General features: G+C 59.2%; 9 protein-coding genes across 9 annotated transcripts in view; 4 read left to right on the top strand and 5 right to left on the bottom strand.

The window, feature by feature from the left end:
* Nucleotides 1-261: 261 nt before the first annotated feature.
* On the top strand, nt 262-1,078 carry GGTG_05424 (hypothetical protein). Its single transcript, XM_009223227.1, has 2 exons — nt 262-704; nt 795-1,078. Exons 1-2 carry the CDS (start codon nt 393-395, stop codon nt 888-890), a joined length of 408 nt encoding a protein of 135 aa, XP_009221491.1. The 5' UTR covers nt 262-392; the 3' UTR covers nt 891-1,078.
* A 441-nt stretch (nt 1,079-1,519) lies between these two features.
* Nucleotides 1,520-3,585, top strand: GGTG_05423 (hypothetical protein). Its single transcript, XM_009223226.1, has 3 exons — nt 1,520-1,807; nt 1,893-2,019; nt 2,116-3,585. The coding sequence occupies exons 1-3, from the start codon at nt 1,572-1,574 to the stop codon at nt 2,590-2,592; spliced, it is 840 nt and encodes a 279-aa protein (XP_009221490.1). The 5' UTR covers nt 1,520-1,571; the 3' UTR covers nt 2,593-3,585.
* A 40-nt stretch (nt 3,586-3,625) lies between these two features.
* On the bottom strand, nt 3,626-5,196 carry GGTG_05422 (hypothetical protein; the record flags this gene model as incomplete). The annotated part of the gene is made up of 5 exons (XM_009223225.1): nt 3,626-4,121; nt 4,203-4,366; nt 4,452-4,525; nt 4,594-4,830; nt 4,926-5,196. 5 exons carry the CDS (start codon nt 5,194-5,196, stop codon nt 3,626-3,628), a joined length of 1,242 nt encoding a protein of 413 aa, XP_009221489.1.
* A 438-nt stretch (nt 5,197-5,634) lies between these two features.
* GGTG_05421 (hypothetical protein) lies at nt 5,635-5,986 on the bottom strand (the record flags this gene model as incomplete). Its single annotated transcript, XM_009223224.1, has 2 exons — nt 5,635-5,819; nt 5,890-5,986. The coding sequence occupies 2 exons, from the start codon at nt 5,984-5,986 to the stop codon at nt 5,635-5,637; spliced, it is 282 nt and encodes a 93-aa protein (XP_009221488.1).
* A 123-nt stretch (nt 5,987-6,109) lies between these two features.
* Nucleotides 6,110-8,452, bottom strand: GGTG_05420 (hypothetical protein; the record flags this gene model as incomplete). The annotated part of the gene is made up of 6 exons (XM_009223223.1): nt 6,110-6,529; nt 6,672-7,033; nt 7,134-7,302; nt 7,397-7,412; nt 7,509-8,208; nt 8,305-8,452. 6 exons carry the CDS (start codon nt 8,450-8,452, stop codon nt 6,110-6,112), a joined length of 1,815 nt encoding a protein of 604 aa, XP_009221487.1.
* Nucleotides 8,453-9,745: 1,293 nt separating this feature from the next.
* Nucleotides 9,746-11,921, top strand: GGTG_05419 (hypothetical protein; the record flags this gene model as incomplete). The annotated part of the gene is made up of 7 exons (XM_009223222.1): nt 9,746-10,040; nt 10,405-10,626; nt 10,694-10,748; nt 10,896-11,256; nt 11,360-11,567; nt 11,658-11,765; nt 11,896-11,921. 7 exons carry the CDS (start codon nt 9,746-9,748, stop codon nt 11,919-11,921), a joined length of 1,275 nt encoding a protein of 424 aa, XP_009221486.1.
* A 378-nt stretch (nt 11,922-12,299) lies between these two features.
* On the bottom strand, nt 12,300-15,590 carry GGTG_05418 (DNA replication licensing factor mcm4; the record flags this gene model as incomplete). Its single annotated transcript, XM_009223221.1, has 3 exons — nt 12,300-12,881; nt 12,944-15,123; nt 15,197-15,590. The coding sequence occupies 3 exons, from the start codon at nt 15,588-15,590 to the stop codon at nt 12,300-12,302; spliced, it is 3,156 nt and encodes a 1,051-aa protein (XP_009221485.1).
* Nucleotides 15,591-15,900: 310 nt separating this feature from the next.
* Nucleotides 15,901-17,119, top strand: GGTG_05417 (coatomer subunit zeta). Its single transcript, XM_009223220.1, has 3 exons — nt 15,901-16,223; nt 16,295-16,535; nt 16,616-17,119. The coding sequence occupies exons 1-3, from the start codon at nt 16,097-16,099 to the stop codon at nt 16,860-16,862; spliced, it is 615 nt and encodes a 204-aa protein (XP_009221484.1). The 5' UTR covers nt 15,901-16,096; the 3' UTR covers nt 16,863-17,119.
* Nucleotides 17,120-17,155: 36 nt separating this feature from the next.
* Nucleotides 17,156-17,890, bottom strand: part of GGTG_05416 (hypothetical protein) — a gene marked incomplete at both ends in the record, with an annotated part of 1,531 nt that continues 796 nt past the window's right edge. Inside the window, one exon of the mRNA XM_009223219.1 lies at nt 17,156-17,788. Coding sequence (XP_009221483.1) covers nt 17,156-17,788 — 633 coding nt within the window. The remainder of the gene's footprint in view (nt 17,789-17,890) is intronic.

Below are 17,890 nucleotides of genomic sequence, written 5' to 3'. Positions count from 1 at the left end.
GTTCGTTCTTGTCATATATATATATATATATATATATATATATATATCAAGGCATATATAAGTATCAAGCTAGCTACATACCTAGGTATAGAAATGGACATATAAATGTTGTTGGGTTAATTGCTCTTCTCTCCTTTACATCCCTGCCGTTCATTTGTCTTGGCAATACGATGTGCTGGGTCCTGGGGCGGAGATTCTTACGTAGCGAGAACCAAACCCCTCCCGGGTGCTTTTGGACCTGACAAGCCCGGTGTGGAGATGGGCTTGTGTCGCCTCCAAGATGCGACAACCGCAAACAAGCTTGGTTGCCAGTTTACCGATATCTCATCGACCCATATCCCAATCTCCAACACCCACAAAATACAACAAACAAACAAACAAAAAACGAAACCATGGCCCCCATCGAGCGCATACACACCGACAAGGCGCCCAAGCCGCTGCCGCAGTTCTCGCAGGCGGTCAGGCACGGCGGCACCGTCTACTGCTCGGGCGGCATCGGCGTTGACCCGGCCACGGGCCGGCTGGTGGGCGGCACCGTCAAGGACCGCACGCGCCAGGTGCTGCGGAACCTGTCGGCCGTGCTCGAGGCCGCCGGCGGCTCGCTGCGCTCCGTCGTCAAGGTCAACGCCTTCATCACCACCATGGACGACTTTGCCGCCATGAACGAGGCGTATGATGAGTTTTTCACGCATGAACCTAAGCCTGTGAGCTTTTTTCTTTCTTTTTTCTCTCCCTCTTCTTTTTTCTTTTGTCTGGGGTTGTTTGTTTGTTTCTTGTTAACAGTAAAAAACAAGTGCCGAACCTGCGTCGCGGTCCATCAGCTGCCCTTCCTTACCGACGTCGAGATCGAATGCATCGCCATCGTGGACAAGCCCGAGGCCAAGCTGTAAGGGTAGGGAGAAGCAGGGGCGGTCGTTAGCTGGACATGGATTTACATTTGATACAGTCCCACAAAAGTAGTCTGGATAAAAACGCAGTTTCCGACCAAAACTTACAGCGTTCGAATGCAAATAAAATAGCCAAATAAAATCGTAAAAATAAACCAAAAAATAAAATTAATAATAAATTACAAAACCTTTAGCATATATTTTCTTTTGGATTTGTTAACGTGCCGTACGCGTTTGGAAAATACGTTAAACTTGGAACCTTAAAATGCATCCGCTATAAATGGATTTACCATCCCCTGAAAAGCGCTGTAAAGAAAATTTTAATTTTTTTTAATTTGGTATGCGCTGTAATTTGGGCTCCTGTGTTTTAAATAGTTTAAAATTAACTTGTATAATAATAAAAGTTCCAAATTTGTAAATGCATTTCGAATTTTCATTTTAGCATTTTTTTCTGATTTGATATGGCGTTTGGAATGTGTTGACTTTTGTATGTAGCTTGGTGGTGTGTATTCAGACTACTTTGGTGGGGCTTTATGTGCCCATGTATAGTTGACTCCCGTCTACAGTCAGTTAATTGATCGCGGCCGCGTCCTGTTGGCCAGACAGTGCACCCTAAATTTCGAGGGACTGTGTAGCACAAAGGGGGCTGAAAGGGAAGAAAGTCGGGCTGTGCCGCCCCGTTGGATGCGCTTGGTGTGGGGTACGACCGAGCATACCTGCCTGCTAGAGACCTACCGACTGACAACTGCCTGCCTATATCCCAACGCGACGCAGCCTCCTTGGTGTTCTGCCATGTCACGCGCCTTTGACGGTACGCTTATGGACTTTACCGCTTTGACGAAGACTAGTCCGGGCCGTCCACAGAGCAATGGCGTTCCCACCGAGGATTGCACAACCGAACTCCTCGTAGCGCTCAAAGGGTAACAATCCGCCGCCAGCCCCCCCGGTTGGGTTGCCCTTGGTCGGATCAATGCTGACAGCTCCCAAAACCCAACCCCCCTCCAGCCTCTACCAGAGTGGCGACTATTCCGACTTGACCCTGTCCTGCGGCGGAAAGGACTACAAGCTCCACAAGTCGGTCGTGTGTCCCAGATCCGACTTCTTTGCCGCGGCGTGCCGCGGTTACTTCAAAGTCGGTAGCTCCCAGAGACCAAGCGGTCCTCGTCCGCGACACAGCGGACGATATCTTGCTGACCTGGCTCTCGTGTTGCCGTCCGTCTCCGCCTAGGAAGCCCGCGAGGGAAGAATCAGCCTCCCAGAGGACGACCCTCAGATCGTGGACCTGATGGTGCAATACTTTTACCATCTGGAATACCACATCTCGGTGGAAAGCCACGGCACGCGGCGCAACAAGGACCTGGTGAACCAAACGCAAATGCTGGGCTGGCATCTCTCCACCCACGTCAAGGTCTACGCCATGGCCGAGAAGTACGGCATCGTGGGGCTCAAGGCCGTTGCTCGACGGAGGTTCGAGGCCGCGGTCGACGACGTCTGGCACCACAGCCACTTCATCGAAGCCGCGCGGGAGGCCTACGGGTCGACGGTGGAAACCGACCGGCCCTTGAGGGATGCGGTATCGCTAAAGTTCATGGCTCGCCCCGACCTGCTGGCCCGGTCGGAGGCCCGGGATCTTTTGAAGGAGGTGCCGGCGCTGGCATACGACGTTCTCATGCTGGTACACCGACCTGCGTACGATTACAACTGAGCATGGCATGGGTTGGAAAAAAACGGGATGATACGGACAACTTTGGCTGTATTCAGTTTAACAATGACCTCACGGGCGTGGGGTTCGGCGCACATGCAAGCTTCGTAAACGCGCCCGCTTTCAGATAACGATGGCCTCCACATAATCAAAACGACGTGGCCCAGGGAATTACTGGATACGGATCGGCGCCGCAGCGAGTCAGGCCGCCCAGTCCCCGTGCGCCCCCGGGGGGGAAGCCGGTGTAGGGAGGAGGAGAGGGGGGGATCTTAGCAGCCCGGCCTGCGCGTCTAGGCCACAGCCCCAAGTGGAATGATACACACCACGCCGTCCGTCCGAGCCCCTTCCGCCCGCTCATCGGTCCGCGGGAATTAACGGGCTGATTGGCTGTCATCATTTACGCCCGCTTCAGGCGGACAGCACCATGATTGGCAGGCAGGGAGCATATCTGCACTTTACGTCTTGTCAAAGGCGAAGATAAATAATGGCGCAATGTGGTGCCCCTCGTGACGGATGGGTCTGGGAAGAGTGTGCAAGGTGATTCTGGGTGCTAGTCGACGGCGGGCATGAAGCAGAGCAGGAGGGGGGGATGAAAGAAGACTGATTTTGGTTTTGGTGTTGCTGATGAGCATGGCGGGTACCATGTCCTTGTCACCGACAAAGAAGCATGTTTCCGTGGTGTCGGCAGAAGCACCAAGCACATGCTTCCGCCAACCGTCACAACAACCGCGAAAGGGACTCGCCAAGTCAATCGTCACAGAACTACTCCTTTAGAGGACAGAATAACCACAGCTACATCTACTTGTCTGTTGGCCTTGGGGCACAAGCCGTAATCAACTTGGCCGGCACGTTTGGTTTGATTTGATGGAGAGCCTAGCTAGCATACATCCAGACGGAGATCCAATCAGGAGTAGGGCACACCGGATACCCAAAAATTCAAGAACGAATGACCACAGTTGAAGGGTAGAAGGAGAAAAAGCGAGGGACGGAGAAGATACGTCAGACTTGCCCAGGGCAGACACGACACCATGAGAACTCAACCGTTGCGAGCCCACAGCGACTCCTGTCCCGGGGCGTACTGGAGGCAGCAGAGCTCCTCGCGCGACCCGTCGGGCCGGTTGCTGCCGTAGATGCGCTCCCAGACGGGCGCCAGCGACGCCGGCGCCGGCCAACTGCGGGCCGGGTCGCGGAGGCAGAGCTTGAGCAGGTGGCGCTGCGTGAAGGCCCTGTCCTTCTGCTCCTGCTGCTGCTTCTCCGTGAAGCGCTCCCGGCCGTGCAGTAGCGCCAGGTTGTTCATGTACACCACGTCGCCCTTGCGCGTCGGGAGGGCGAAGGCGTCCTGCCGGGCGAGCACCTCGACCGCGTTCAGCGCCTCCAGCTGCGCCTCGCTCACAGGCGGCAGCGCCTTGTTGCGCTTGCGGTTGGGCCCGAACCCCGTCAGCGGGTACCGCGAGAAGGTGAACATGACCTTGCCGTCCTTGGCGTGGATGCAAGGGGCCGGCGTGGGCGGGAACTGGGTGTAGTCCTGGAATCTATAAGCCGTCTGTGGTTAGCTGGAATCAACGAGAGGACTATCTTTAGACCGCTGCCTATAAAGCCGACACAAAACCTACGAGTCGAGAACCCAATTCTCAGCGAGCTTCTTGATGATGTCCGGGCGTTTGCCGGCGAGGACGTTGTAGAGATGCCACCCGCTCGCGATCTGGGTTCGCCCACCCGTCTCGGCCCCATCCCTGACGTACAGGGCGAGGATATCTCCTTCGTCGTTGTGGAAGCTCTGTGTCGGTGTCAAGGGCCATGTTAGTAACCAATAACGTTGCCGTGCTGACAACAGGCATGTTGATGTTGGAGACTCCACTTACCATTGCGCCATCGGTAAACCCCGGCGACGTGACCTTCTCTCTTTCCATATTCACCGCAGCGTTGACGACGTGGCCTTGTGTTGCTTGTGAGCAGTCATCCACAAAGAAGAGAGGTGAGAGAGACGCCATCCGAAGTACTGACATAGAACCTGGCTTCTCTTCCGGTCCTGGAAGGCGCGGACAGTGGCCACATTGGCCGAGATGCCCATGAATATCAGCGCGTTGTCGTCCTCGGAGTATTTCTCCGGGTCCAAACCCCTGAGGACCGTGAATCCGATGCCGTTGTAGCAAGTCGCCGAGATGCCGTCCAATCGGGCCCTGAGCTCGGCAGGCAGCGGGAAGGTCTCGGGCGAGATCGAGGCCGGGTCAAGGCCCAAGCCTGGTTTTGCCGTGCTCGGCCAGCTTCGTCAGTCCAAGACTGCCCAGACCACAAAAGGGGGGCTTATCATCCTCCATCCCATGTTCTATACGTACCACGAAAGTGAGCAAGCCCGTCTTCAATCCTCACAATGTCCTCCTCGGAAAGGACCGCAAGCCACTCTCCCTCCCGAGCTGATACTTCAGTTCCCTTCCACACCAGCGGGGATGTGAGCGACGACGGATATCCGCTCCGGGCAAGCTCGTCGGGAGTCGCCGGGCTGGGCTTCCACTCCGACAAGCGGGACAGAAGCTTGTCCGTATCGTGAGCCGATACGTAGTAGCGTGGCTCGGGTGCAGTAGCAACGACCGCTACAGGAGGCGCCATGGTGCTCGTGATGAAGAGGTAAGGCTCTAGTGAGCGAAGGAGTCTTTCAACTGGCTATATTTTTTTTTTGAGGATTTCTTTGTCTTTCAACTGACTGTCTCGGATACCCGTTCTCCAAGTGCGTGAGTGTTTGAAAGCGCCGAGCGGAGCAAGACAGGAGGGGGGCACAGGCAAAGATAATGTCGGCTCCAGCTGCAGCCAAACCCACTAGGCCCGTCCCGTCCGAACCTATCAGTCTATATCCAAAGACCCTCACCCACTCTGTTCGGGCGTCAGCTAGTGCGGCTCTTTCCGCGGGGGTGCCAGTCATGTCTCTCGAACTCCCCACATCATTCACACCACCTCCAATGCAAGCAGCACGGAAGCTCAGTGGGCGCGTGATGCGTGGTGGGCCGACCTAGTATGTTGGCTCGGCTAATCGAGCCTCGCAGGCATGCTCTAGCAAGGGTAAGGTCCAGGAAAGTTCCGACTTGACACCGGTTGTGGTGGTGTACTCCAACCTGATTGGAGTGACGCTCGCTGTTGCTTGATGGAGGGACGGCCGCCGACATCAGCACGTATCCACGACAGTCCCCTTGGTCCGGCGGTTCCGTCCCAGCCTTGGCCAGGCGTGTAGCGTGGAGCTGGACAGGTACATGGAACCAGGGCGCACGGGGTAGTGCGTGGCGGTGCTTGTGGGCAGGAGGGACCTACCCAAAGATTCCAGCTTGTCCCGTAGGCTGCTCTGGTACTTCTCGCTCAGCTTTGCCATGCCGGCCGCCTTGGGCAGGGATGGTAGCCCGACCGGCATGATGTGTTCTGCGCCTTTCTTGAACGTGTATATCAGGTGGCGGACCGACCAGTCAAGGTGGGACACCATGTTGTCAGACCAATCTTTTACATAAAAGTAGACCCCCTTCTCCTGTAATCAGAATCATCTCGAGGTTAGCTTCTCGCGCGCTGCCAGATAGGGGGTTTGGGGGCCCGAGCCCATGCCGTCTTGGAAGTGGGAGACAGTGAGACTCGCCCCGGATGCTGCATATTCCTTGACGAACTCCTCCTGCTCGCGTGCTACACACTCGGCCGTGCAGCAAAGCACGAAAATGGCGAGGAATATGTCCAGAAAGTGCTGCTTGTTCTTATCACGGATCTTTTTGAAGACATCCTTCATCAAATCATCCTGCACCACACACATCCACCTGATGATTACCGTGTCGATCTGGAGGTCGAGCATCGGAGGGATGGGGACGAGGCCGTTGAGTGCCGACCCCTCGTCCTGCACCTGTCTGATGTTCAGTGTCTCTTCGCCCGTTAGACCCCTCTCGACGTGGGCGAGGTTCGCCCCCGTCCAGAGCTGTAGAGCACGATATGTTAGGGACTTGGGCTGGTCGTCCTGTGAGGTAACAGACCAACAGCCGCTGTTAGCCGACCCCTTGCAGCGCACGCGGCCGTTGGCACGTTGGCGGCCGACCATGGAGGTAGCAGTCATGGCTTACCGCGTACTGCCGCGCCACATAAAGCCATTCAGCGAGCGTTTGAGCGTTCCGGTTAAGATGGGGGCTTCGGAGCGCGCTGATGAAGCCAACACACCAGCCGAGGGAGTCCTCCTCCAGAGCTCTTCTGATTTCTGCAAAGCGTGTGGCGGCCAAAGGTGGGAGCGTCCAGACCTCGCCGGGGGTTGAGCCTCCGATGTTCTTCCCAAGGCGGTCGCAACCCACCTGGCGAAACGAGCGGCACTGTACCTCGAGGGGCTTTGACCCAATTAGGCCCGTCATCTTGACCTGGAGCGATGTGATCCCCGCATTCGAAGGATCCCAGCACATTGTCTCCCTGCCTTCCACCCGATGGAGTGGGGATGCTTCAAGACCAAGACGTTCGTGTCAGCAGCGTCCTTGACACAGTTAGCTCCGGAGAGGGGCGATGGGGGCCAAGGGGGCCAAATAGGCGACAACAACAACAGGACAGGGCTTGCTTGCCTCTCCTGAACACGCAGCAGTCCTTGAGATCCAGTCTGTAGCACAGGACTACAAGCTCCGGATTCGTATTTCTCTCCTGCCTATCTCGGCAAGTCTTGCAGGCAGGACGACCACCGTTAGGGCCGCCAGTCCCAACACCACCGATACCACACTGTGGGGGGGTGAGTTTCAGTACGAAGCACTTGGACAGACAACCCATGTCGTCCGTAGAGGTGGGCGGCAGGCAAGGCTGTTAAAACACCTACGGGTCCCTTTTGCAACCTGCACGTAAAACAAGCGCCATTTTTTCTGGTTTCGGCTACCTCCTGTCGGCGACCTGGGGAGAAGGACTTCCTCTTTGTTGAGGATGTCGCGAACCGGGACATGTATGGCTCCATCTTCTGGCGATTTTGGCTATAGCGAGAAGGTCCGGAAGTGGCAGCAAAGGCAGGAGACGCCTGGGACTTGTCGAGACTAGACAAGGGCGCGATAGCCTTCTGAGGCCGTGCGGGGACGATATTACTTCTGGCGGGTTGGGCAACATGTGAAGACTCGTGTGTCGTGACATTTCCGGAGGGACTATGCGGCTGATAACCCGAAGGGCAGTCTAAAGGGTCTGTAAAGCTCACATGCGTGGAGCGCCAAGCATAGTCGGATTGCCAGCTAGAATCCGGTAGCGGTTCGGGGGGACGCTGTAGCGGCTCCGGGCCAATGGGAGCGGGCGGAACAAAGTGTCCTTGCGCAGGGAAGGCCGACAGGTCGTAGCCGGACAGGTCGGCCGGAAAGGAGGAAATCACGCCGCTAACCGCGGGCCCAACCAGATGTATTGGCGCGACCCCTCCGTGCAGGGGTGGAGGTACAGCAAGCCGCAGCTCGCCACTGTCGTCGCTTTTGGCAGCTCCGGGGCCGACCCCAATGCCGGCGAGGTCGGTACCAGAGACGGGTGGGCCAGGCAGGGAACCGGCGGCGGCAGGAACTAGGGCTGGCACATAAATATGGTGCGATAAGGACTGGGGGCCCCCAACGTCATGGCCAAGGTGTGGCGGGGACCTGACAGTGCACCACGTCGAGGGAGAGGCTGCATGACGGGTTACACACGTGTTAGCTCGCTGCCGTGCAAGAGTGCCCTGGACGCTGACGGGCGTTGTGTGGGCAAAATGGGCCGAATCCCTACCCAGGCGCTCCGCATGGGCGCAGTCCCACGGGCTGGGGTCACACGGCATGACTTGAGGGTGGGCCTGGTGGTGGCTAATGGCAGGCCCCGGGTGGTAGGAAAGAAGGGCGGGAGACAGGAAGCTGGGCGCGGCGGGAGCTGGCAGCATGTTCGTAAAGGACTGCGGCTCGTCCGATGTGGCTTCGGCGAGCGGCAGCGTCACCCTGGCCATGCCAACGTGGAATGAATGCAGCACATGCAACGGCGGGGGTGGCAGTTGGCCAGCAGCCATGGCTGGCTGGAGCGGAGAAAAGGAGCGGCTATTGTCGTCAGCCATGGAACCGTCGTTGGTGGCACCAGGCCCACCGCTGGAGCGAGCGTCGTGGTTGGCCTCCATATAGCGCTGACGGGCCTGATCCATGGAGGCGATGGCGTGTCTCGGGTAGGTTATCGCTCGAGCGAGACGGGAGGCAGGGGTGGGCCGATGACGGGCGAGGGTGCGGGAAGAGAGGGGATGGAGGGAGGGTGTGCGAGGTGGTGTGTCTTGTTTGTGGCACAGTCAGCTAGGTACTGGTACTAGGTACTAGGTACTAGGTACCGGGTACTGGGTACTACTGGGTGCTGGGTAAAGGTTCGAGGTGTGGTCTTTTAGTAGTGCCGCGTGTTTGGCGCCGACGTGCCGACACAGGCGCGTTCGTTCAATTTCGTCCAGAGAGCACGTCGTGACTTCTTGGTCCAGTCGGCGATCTCGGCAAGGGCAGGATTTGTCAGAGCCCAGGGGGAGAGCATCGGAGGGCTGTGGTTGGGCAGGAGCGCCCGACATTTTGGACGAAGCTTGGAGGCGTGGCTCAGCCAGTCAGCGTCGACTGCTCGACGCGGTGTCTGTCGGCTAACGGCAGCTGCTCTTGCAGCGTCTGGATTGGGCTGCCGCCTTGCGTTGCTTCCGTGTGGCAGCTCCTGGGCTCTGACTGGCTGCTTCTCACCGGTTGCCTCTTTGGGAATGGACACCTGCCAGGGTTGGCTGCATCCGCCGTGACGTGACTGCCTCCCGTCTTAAACCCAGGCATCACATCAAAGCACATCTGCGCCAAGCCTTGTCTCTCCATCCAACCGGACTCCTGCCAACCACCAGAGCCGGGCAGTGGGGGTGCTTGTTTTGATGGCTAGCCGCAGAACCACCGACACTCTCATGGAGCTCTCATGGAGCTCTCATGGAGCTCTCGCGGGGGCACGGGGGCACGGGGGAACGGATACCTATGCGTACATGTCTCGGCGACCCGCCTCGAGAAGGCTGTGGTTTTGTGATAAATACCTCCACCGTCCATCAGAAGGCCGTCACAACTGAGATAACCAGGGACCTTCCTTGTTGCCCTTCCATGCTTTGCTTCTCTAGGAGCCTTCTCGTCTGGCTGCCAAGCTCGACGATGCGCTGGGCCATTGTCTGCCTTCCCGACGCTACTCGATGACGGAAAGCCTCGTGCCAGCGCCCCGTGCCGGCGCCCCCCACTTCCCCAACTGCTTCTATCCCGTCGAGGCAATGGCGTCAAGCCTTCCTAGTCATGTCTCGGACAGAACCGTACTCTTGTCCGCCGACCCAGAGGCCCTCTTCTATGGGCCTCCCCATCTAGCACGTCCGAGGGCTGCAGAGGGGCGCAGCCCTCGCAGCCCAGGTCGACACAGGGTGGCTCTTGTTTTGTTGGCCGCCGGTCTCGTCTCGGGGTTTGCTGCCACCTTTCCGTCCTGTGCCGCCGTCTCTCGTACCCGTATGCAGAGGGCAGCCGCGCCAAGGCCCTTGATAGCTGCTTGAGATGGTGGTGTAGTAACTGCATGGACTGATCAAAATTCCCGCACATATCGTGCTGCTTTTTCTGCAGCGCCTTCACCCAATCGTTCGACCTGGCCTTCCTCGTCACCAATTACAACAAACTCATCGGTCGGTGGCCCTGCCGCTTGATTTTCACATCGTACCCAACCATTACCTAATGGTATATCTTGGGTGTAGCTTTAGATTTGGACAGCTTAGGCAGTGCTGTGTGGATGGTCCTCGCTAGCTCCATCAGCGAATCCGCCTCACAGCCCCTTGTCAGTAACCCTTTACTACACTGATGGGCCACCCACAAGAACGCTGTGGCTTACCGGAGCCCTTCCTCCCCTCTCATCAGTACAGCCACATCGCACTATCTCGTGGCGTCCAGTTGCCTCTCCTGGTTGCTGCTTGGCTCTGTGCCCAGGGTCTTCTGTCATGTTCGCTGTCGCCAAACATTTGGGCATTGGCCCTCTCGAGAGTCGTCGTCGGCTTGGGTAAATCGGGCCGCTCGTTATTGACCGTCATAGTCATCAGCGGTGAGCTCTCTCAGATCTTGGACCCTCGATGGCTGCCGAGACCCGGCATGTCTAAACCATCTCGTAGATCTTGTTAACGTTACCGAGATCCCATTATGGAGTTATGGAGAAGCGGAGTGCTCGTAACGGGCACCTTGGCCGAGATATCGGGCGGGCCCCTCGGCTCCTCCATCGCGGCCAAGTTTGGGTGGCGGGCTAAGTTGCGCCACCCAGAACCACGCGCGCGCGCTACATGCGTATTCGATGCTGACTAGACTCATGGCTGGCAGGTCATTTGATGCCGAATACGCCATGATGTTCGTGTCCTGTGCTCTGGTCGCCATCAGCGCCGCCTTCGCCCGCAGTGCGCGCGTAGACCTACTACCCCCTATGCCGGGCTTGAGTGAACGCCCGTTTGATGCTCTGGGCGCCGTCACCCTGCTGGTTGCGATTGTTGCCCCTCTCATGGCCATCAGCTTGGGTGGGGAGATGCTGCCGTGGACCCATCCCCTCGAGATGGCCCTTCTCTGCATCTCTCCCCTGTTCCTGGCGCTTTTCTGCTGGGTCGAGTCCAGGGCGGCCCTGCCCATAATCCCGATGGGGCTGCTGAGAAATAAGAATGCGCTCATGGTCATTGCCGCCGCTGCCGGCGTGGCCTTTGCCTACTCGGCAAGTGCTAGTTATCCGTGGTGCTTCCCCGCGCCATTTAATGGCTATTTAGCGCCAAAAGCTAACTAATGCCTTGACAAAATAGGTCATTTTCAACCTATCGCTCTATATCGATATCCAAAGCGCCGTTATCTTGAAAGATTGGGCCCCGTCCGTGATCTTTGCTGCCCGGCTTTTTGGTGCCATTCTCGCTGGCGTCATCGTCAAGAAGACCAAGCGGTTCAAGAAACTGCTTGTGATAAACATGGCTCTCCTCGCAGCCGCCTACTCTACGCTGGCCTTCACATCTACAAGTACGAACCTTGCATACTTGCCGCGTCAGCCTTGTCACCACACACGCAGCTAATTAACTGGGCCATTTCTTGCGCGACTACCCGATATAGCAACGGGCAGCATCACTTACATTACCCTCTTGGCAGCGGTCGGCTTCGCTATGGGCATTGTGGAGAATTGCTTGATCACTGCCCTGTTCTTGGTCGTCGACAAGATCGGTAGGTACACGCTGCCCCTATATTTCCGCTCTCGTTGGTACTCTTTCAACTGTGGAGAAAATTCACCGTGAATGCTCTTGAGTACCTACTGCACGGCGACGATACACAGATACCTCGAAGGGATCTCCAGCTTCACACGACCTGATCTCGTGCTAGAGGGGCGGTTTTCATCCCATTATATGCCTAGGCGTTATTCCCTATGACCTACAAAGGCCGAAAAGGGTAAATAAACTTATAAATGTGGACTGCTCTTCGTGGTTCAGGACATCATAGGCTATAAGCTCGTCGAACAAATCACCGCCCAACAGGATCTCTCTATACTCACAAGGCCCCCGTGCACTCAACCGGTCCCATCTATGCTGTGTGTAGCCGCCAAAAAACCATCATTACATCCGTATCATCGTATATAACAAACCGTAGTCAACACCCACATGAACAGAGTGCCGCCCCCCGACCGTACATGATCTATTCGTCCCTTCCAGCCCAACCATGAATAAACAGAACAAGGTGACCATGACCCCTCGGCCCGGCTCATCAGACAACCGCGGTGATGCGCCTGACAGTCTTCCTCGCCCCCTCGCCGCTGATGGTGACGGACCCGTCCATCTCGAGGGCACGCATGCACTCGGCAAAGTCGGCCGCCTCGACGGGCACGCTGGCCGATTCGGCCAGCCGCCTAGCCACGTCGGCGTAGCGGACCGAGCCGCCGCCGGCCGTCATCTCGTCGAGCAGGGCGAGGGCGGCGTCCTTGAGGTCCTGGCGGCGCCTGCGCTCGGCGGAGCTGGTGCCCTCGGTCAGCAGCGACATGTCGATGCGGCCCTGCGCGTCCGTCGCGGCCGTCTTGAGGGCCGAGCGGATCAGGCGGTAGGCCTCGCGCACGTCGTCGCGCGACACCTCATGGCAGAGCCGCATCTTTGCGTGCGCCTCGGACAGCCGGATCATGGACTCGAGCTGCCGCGTCGTCGCCGTGATGCGTTTCTCGGCCGACCGCACGTCCTCGCCCAGCTTGCGCATCTCCACGTACGACTCCACCATCTCGCGCCCGGCCTCCTCGCTGATGGTCGGGTGGATGTTGGCGCGCGCGTACGAGATGTACGAGGTGAGAAACTCCACGGGCTGGTGGACAGGAGTTAGTCATGGTCCGATAGTTGCTGTCGGCTAGAAACAAAAACACTTACCAGGATCTCGAGGCTCGACTGGGCAGACTCGGGCTTGTCCTCGAGGTACATGGAAAGCAGGTGCTTGGCCAGTCGCCTGTCGTTCTTCTCGTCAACACGGTCCAGAATCAGGTAGACCAAGTCGAAACGGGACAGCAGAGTAGGCGGCAGGTCGATGTTTTGGGGCACCGGCAAGTCCGGGTTGTAGCGACTGCCGATAGGGTTGGCCGACGCGAGGATGCTGGTGCGCGCGTTGAGCGTCGTGATGATGCCCGCCTTGGCCACCGAGACCGTCTGCTGCTCCATGACTTCGTGCAGCACCGACCGCGTCGCGTCCGACATCTTGTCGAACTCGTCGATACAGCACACACCGCCGTCCGAAAGGACCAGCGCGCCCGATTCGAGCACAAGCTGCCTCGTCTCCGGGTCGCGCGTCACGTAGGCCGTCAGACCGACGGCCGACGAGCCCTTGCCGCTCGTGTAGATACCCCTGGGCGCGATCTTGTGCACGTACTGGATGATTTGAGACTTGGCCGTCGATGGATCACCACAAAGGAGGACGTTGATGTCGCCACGGTAGCGCGGACTGCCGCCCTTCTGGAAGCTCTTGTTGGTGCCACCAAACAGCTGCAGCAGGATGCCCTTCTTCACGTCGTCCATTTCGTAGATAGAGGGTGCCAGTGATCGCGACAGCAGATCGTATATGTCGGGCCGCGCCGCCGTCGCCTTAATCTTCTCCTCCTCCTCGGGAGACACCTTGCGAGTCTCCTGCATGTGGTTCCCTCCCTGCTCGCCGGCCTCGCCCTCGCCCATGACCGTCTCATCATCCTCGCCCGCCAAGTCCAGCGTGGAGGGATCGATACCCATGCGCTTGTTGTCGACCTTCTGGATGTGCAGCACATCGACATATGTCTTGTGGACGCTCTTGACCGCGCGCTGGCGCGGGTTGACACGGACCGGCATGACCCTGAATACGCCCGTGAGCTGAACGCGGTCACCAGCCTTGCAGTAGTCTACGAGTTCGTTATACGCGCAGACTGACACCGAATGCGGCGTCTGGCCGGCAGGCACCTCGTCGGGGGTCTCCTGCAGCTTGATGACCTGCTTGTCCGTAAAGGTGCTGCGGTTGTGCACGATCTGCATAGAGTTCCTAGACTGGCACATTGCGCGGGGGCACACAATCGGCTCCGCAATCCGGCCGCGGTCGATGCTGACCGAGACCGAGTGGTTGCAGGCGCTGCACTTGAAGAAGGCGTCCCTCATATCCGGGATTACGGGCGTCGTGCGGATCACCAGACCCTTTACCGCGATGAGCCGGTCCATATCTGCCGGGTTGAGGTCTCGCAGGTTGGTCGTCTTCTCCAGCCCAAACGGCCGCACCATGTACGTGGTCTGCGCCACCTGGTCCTCGAGGTCGTGAACTTGGTCCTGGTCGGCCGGCCGCGGAGTCGAGATGGTTCCCGGCGTGCCCACGTCAGAGTCCGGGAAGGCCGGCTCGGAGCTCTGCGAGGCACTCGGCTGCGGCCTGGCGCCGCCGGCGCTGCTCTGTGATCGCTGCTTGGCCATCTCGGCCTGGGCGAGGTCCTCCATCATGTTTGTCAGGGCCTGGTCCATTATGGGCACCAGCTCCTGCGGGTACGCCTGCACCTGATGCCACAGTTTGACTGTCCGCGGGTACGCCTTGAGATCGCGCAGGTCGATGTACAGCCGCGAGCTGCCCAGCAGCAGCATCGTCTCCATGGCCTCCATGTACGGCCGCGACTCGGCGTCGTCCCTCTCGGCCGTCTCGGCCTCGCTCAGGCCGTCAAACCAGAGGCGGTACTTTTTTGTAAAGTTTTTCGCAAAGTCCTTGAAGGTCGTAAACGTGTCGTCGATGGAGACCGTCGTTCCCCAGATGAGACCAGCGCCGTCGCCTCCGAGCGCATTAGCCTCGTCGGTGTCCGGGTTGTTGTTTGCAAAGGACGGTGCATCGGACGACATGTCCTGGATGACCCGCCCCGAATCGTCGAGTATCACTCTGCGGTCTCCCCGCCGGGCCCTGAGGAGACCTTCGGGGTTGATGTCGCCTCGCCTGACGCTGCGGGCGGACCCAGCGCGCGAGCCGACGAACAAAGCACTGCTGTCGCTCCGCAGGTTGTCTGAGTGCATGTTGGGGGTACGGCCAGGGCTAGAGCTAGGGTCGTAGCGGACGGGGGAGGACTCTACGCGGGCGACACTCGGAAGGTGTTAGCAAGGATCACACCACCAAGACGGAAACAGACATGTATAGCCCACCTCCAATAAGCCGGCTGCCGCTGGCCCTTGGCGTCCGCTCGGGGTCATCCTGGCTGTCCGTGTTCTGCCGCAGAGGCGAGCTGGGGGCAAAGTTATTGCGGCCGTTGCCGGTGGACTGGGAGTTGGACATCTGGCGCAGTGGCGACGAGGGGGGCATCCTCGCGTTGCCGCCGGCCGGGGACGACTGGAAGAACATGGGGCTCGAGGCCAGCTGCGAGGCCCGGGTAGCCCGGGGCGTGGCCCGCGCTGCCGACGCCGGGTCCTGGTCGTCGGCGCCGGCGCCCGAGGGGCCTGCCGCGGGGCTGCCTTGCGCCGCCGCCTGCGAGCTGCGGGTGCTGCGTCCCGGCGTCGCAGACTGCGCGTTTCGGGTCCGCCGACCGGATGGGGTAGACATTTTGGGTGGTTGTGTTGCTTTTGCTGGGGGGCTTTGCGGCGGCGAAGTTTCGTGAATCTACGTTGGGTATTGTTTTGGTCACATCTGTCGCTTCGTGGGGTATCAATGGGTCGGGAGGGACAAGGGAGGCTGCGATGATTTGGCGGCGCTCAGACAGGTTGTGGTGGTGAGGGGAGCGGAATCCAGCAAAAACTGAGGGGCAGGGATGGCTTGATGGACAGGGGTCTCAATTCGATGCGTAAAGTGGCTCTTGACGCGCCTGGTTCGCGTTCATACCATTGTGGCTCGAGAACCCCTGTGGCTGAACACCGTGTGGGCCCAGGTCGAGGAGCACGGTACAGTTGAACAGCTTGGCCCATTGATTCACTGCAAAAGCTCGGTGGGGCGTTTGGCTGGCTGGTCGCATAGCAATGCATCTGGACACTGAGCGCTGAGCATCGAGCACCGAACCGAGCACCACCCCGACGACGCCAGCACCCCCCCAACACCACTCACACCTCAGCAAGATGGCCCCGGGCATGTCACTGGTGTCGGTGAACGCCATCATCATCCTCAGCACCGACGACGCCTCGAGAATATTCGCAAAATACTACACCGCACCCCACCATGCCGCCCCCGGCGCCGGCCAGGCCGGTGCGTCTTCCCACTGCTGTTGTTCCGGGCGGGCCGGGGAGGACGGACGTGTGCTGACCAGAGCAAAACAGCTTCCGCGACCGCCCCTCCCAACCCGTACGCCGACGTGAAGGCGCAAAAGTCGTTCGAGAAGGGCCTGCTGGACAAGACGGCCAAGCAGACGGGCGACATCATCCTGTACGACAACCGCATCGTGCTGTACAAGATGGAGTCGGACGTCATGATGTATGTCGTCGGCGGCGTCGACGAGAACGAGGTGCTGCTGTACAACGTCATCCTGGCCCTGCGCGACTCACTACACCTGCTGTTCAAGTACGTATTTGCTAGAATGCCTCCCCGTTTGGGAACCAGTCGGACAGACAAGCTGACCTGCTCCTCCCCCTCTCCCTCAGGCAATCGGTCGACAAGCGCACCATCATCGAGAACTACGACCTGGTCTCGCTTGCTATCGACGAGATCGTCGACGACGGCATCATCCTCGAGACGGACCCGACCATCGTGGTCCAGAGGGTCAGCAAGGCGCCGACGCAGGACTCGGTCAACCTGAGCCGCATCGACCCCTTCAGCGAGCAGGGCGTCAACAACCTCGCCCAGTTCGGCAAGGCAAAGCTAACGGACTGGCTGAGGCAAGGGCTCTGATTTATCTTTGTGTTGATGCTTTTGTTTCCAGCTTCTGGCGCAACTTCTCCTGTCCTCGTCTTCTTTGTGATAAAATGCAGTATCGGATATCGCCAAAAAGGAAAAGACTGGGAGTTGGGGTCATTGGGCGGCGGTGGTGAAGATAATTGCCAATATCCATGATGGTTTCCTGTTCTACCATTTCGCTATGCCTTGTGCGCCTTGTATCGTCTAGTGCCGTGAACGCCCTCTTGGAAAGAAAAGTACAGCTAGCCCAGGGACGGCATCGTCGCCCGCGCCACAGGATTCCCTCATCACCTAACCTCGGAAGCCGCCTTGCGAAGCCTATTCATGACGGCGGCGGCGATGTCGTCGCCGTCGCCCACGCCCTCGACGAAAATCACGTCGGCGCGCCTGGCGTCCAGCTCGCGCAGGGCCGAGAACAGCCCCTGCGCGACATGCCTGGGGTCCCGGCCCAGGCTCGTCTCCAGCACCGTCGTCGCGCCGCCGTCGGCGTCCCTCCTCTCGCGCTCGGTAAACCGCAGCGCGCAGCCGCCGTCCTCCCCACAAGCCGTCACCGTCCCAGACCCAGACCCAAGTGATCCGGCGGCGGCGGCCGACGACCGCGTCCTCACGACCCCTATCCTCCTCCCCGCCCCACCGCCCGCCTCCCACGCGCCATCGTCGGCACCAAACCCGCCCTCGTAGAGCACGACGCGGGCGCGCGGGCTATAATGCTTATACTTCATCCCCGGCGCCCTAGGCGCAGCAGCCGCCCCAACCTGCACCTCGTCGCGGTACGCGCGCACGACGCCCTCCCACCCGGGACACGCCCTGATCTCCTCGATGCCCACGCCGCCCGGGCGCAGGACCGCGGGCGGGTCGCTCAGGCCGTCGACGACGGTGCTCTCGACGCCGACGCCGCACGGCCCGCCGTCGAGGATCATCTCGAGCCGCCCGTCCAGGTCGTCGAGCACGTGGCGCGCCGCCGTGGGCGAGGGGCGCGTCGACGCGTTCGCCGACGGCGCCGCCAGCGGCGCGCCCGCCAG

The sequence above is a fragment of the Gaeumannomyces tritici genome, assembly GCF_000145635.1.
Source record: "Gaeumannomyces tritici R3-111a-1 unplaced genomic scaffold supercont2.3, whole genome shotgun sequence".
In the NCBI taxonomy this organism is placed as follows: domain Eukaryota; kingdom Fungi; phylum Ascomycota; class Sordariomycetes; order Magnaporthales; family Magnaporthaceae; genus Gaeumannomyces; species Gaeumannomyces tritici.
Note: the sequence above shows the minus strand (reverse complement) of the source record. Positions and strands in the feature narration are given on the sequence as shown.

Coding starts and splice junctions, on each gene's coding strand:
- GGTG_05417 (XM_009223220.1), top strand. CDS start 16,097: ATGGCCCCGGGCATGTCACTGGTGTCGGTGAACGCCATCATCATCCTC. Junction 16,224..16,294: donor CCCCGGCGCCGGCCAGGCCG/GTGCGTCTTCCC, acceptor AGAGCAAAACAG/CTTCCGCGACCGCCCCTCCC. Junction 16,536..16,615: donor TCACTACACCTGCTGTTCAA/GTACGTATTTGC, acceptor CCTCTCCCTCAG/GCAATCGGTCGACAAGCGCA.
- GGTG_05423 (XM_009223226.1), top strand. CDS start 1,572: ATGCGCTTGGTGTGGGGTACGACCGAGCATACCTGCCTGCTAGAGACC. Junction 1,808..1,892: donor CTCCTCGTAGCGCTCAAAGG/GTAACAATCCGC, acceptor ACCCCCCTCCAG/CCTCTACCAGAGTGGCGACT. Junction 2,020..2,115: donor CGTGCCGCGGTTACTTCAAA/GTCGGTAGCTCC, acceptor GTCTCCGCCTAG/GAAGCCCGCGAGGGAAGAAT.
- GGTG_05424 (XM_009223227.1), top strand. CDS start 393: ATGGCCCCCATCGAGCGCATACACACCGACAAGGCGCCCAAGCCGCTG. Junction 705..794: donor TCACGCATGAACCTAAGCCT/GTGAGCTTTTTT, acceptor GTAAAAAACAAG/TGCCGAACCTGCGTCGCGGT.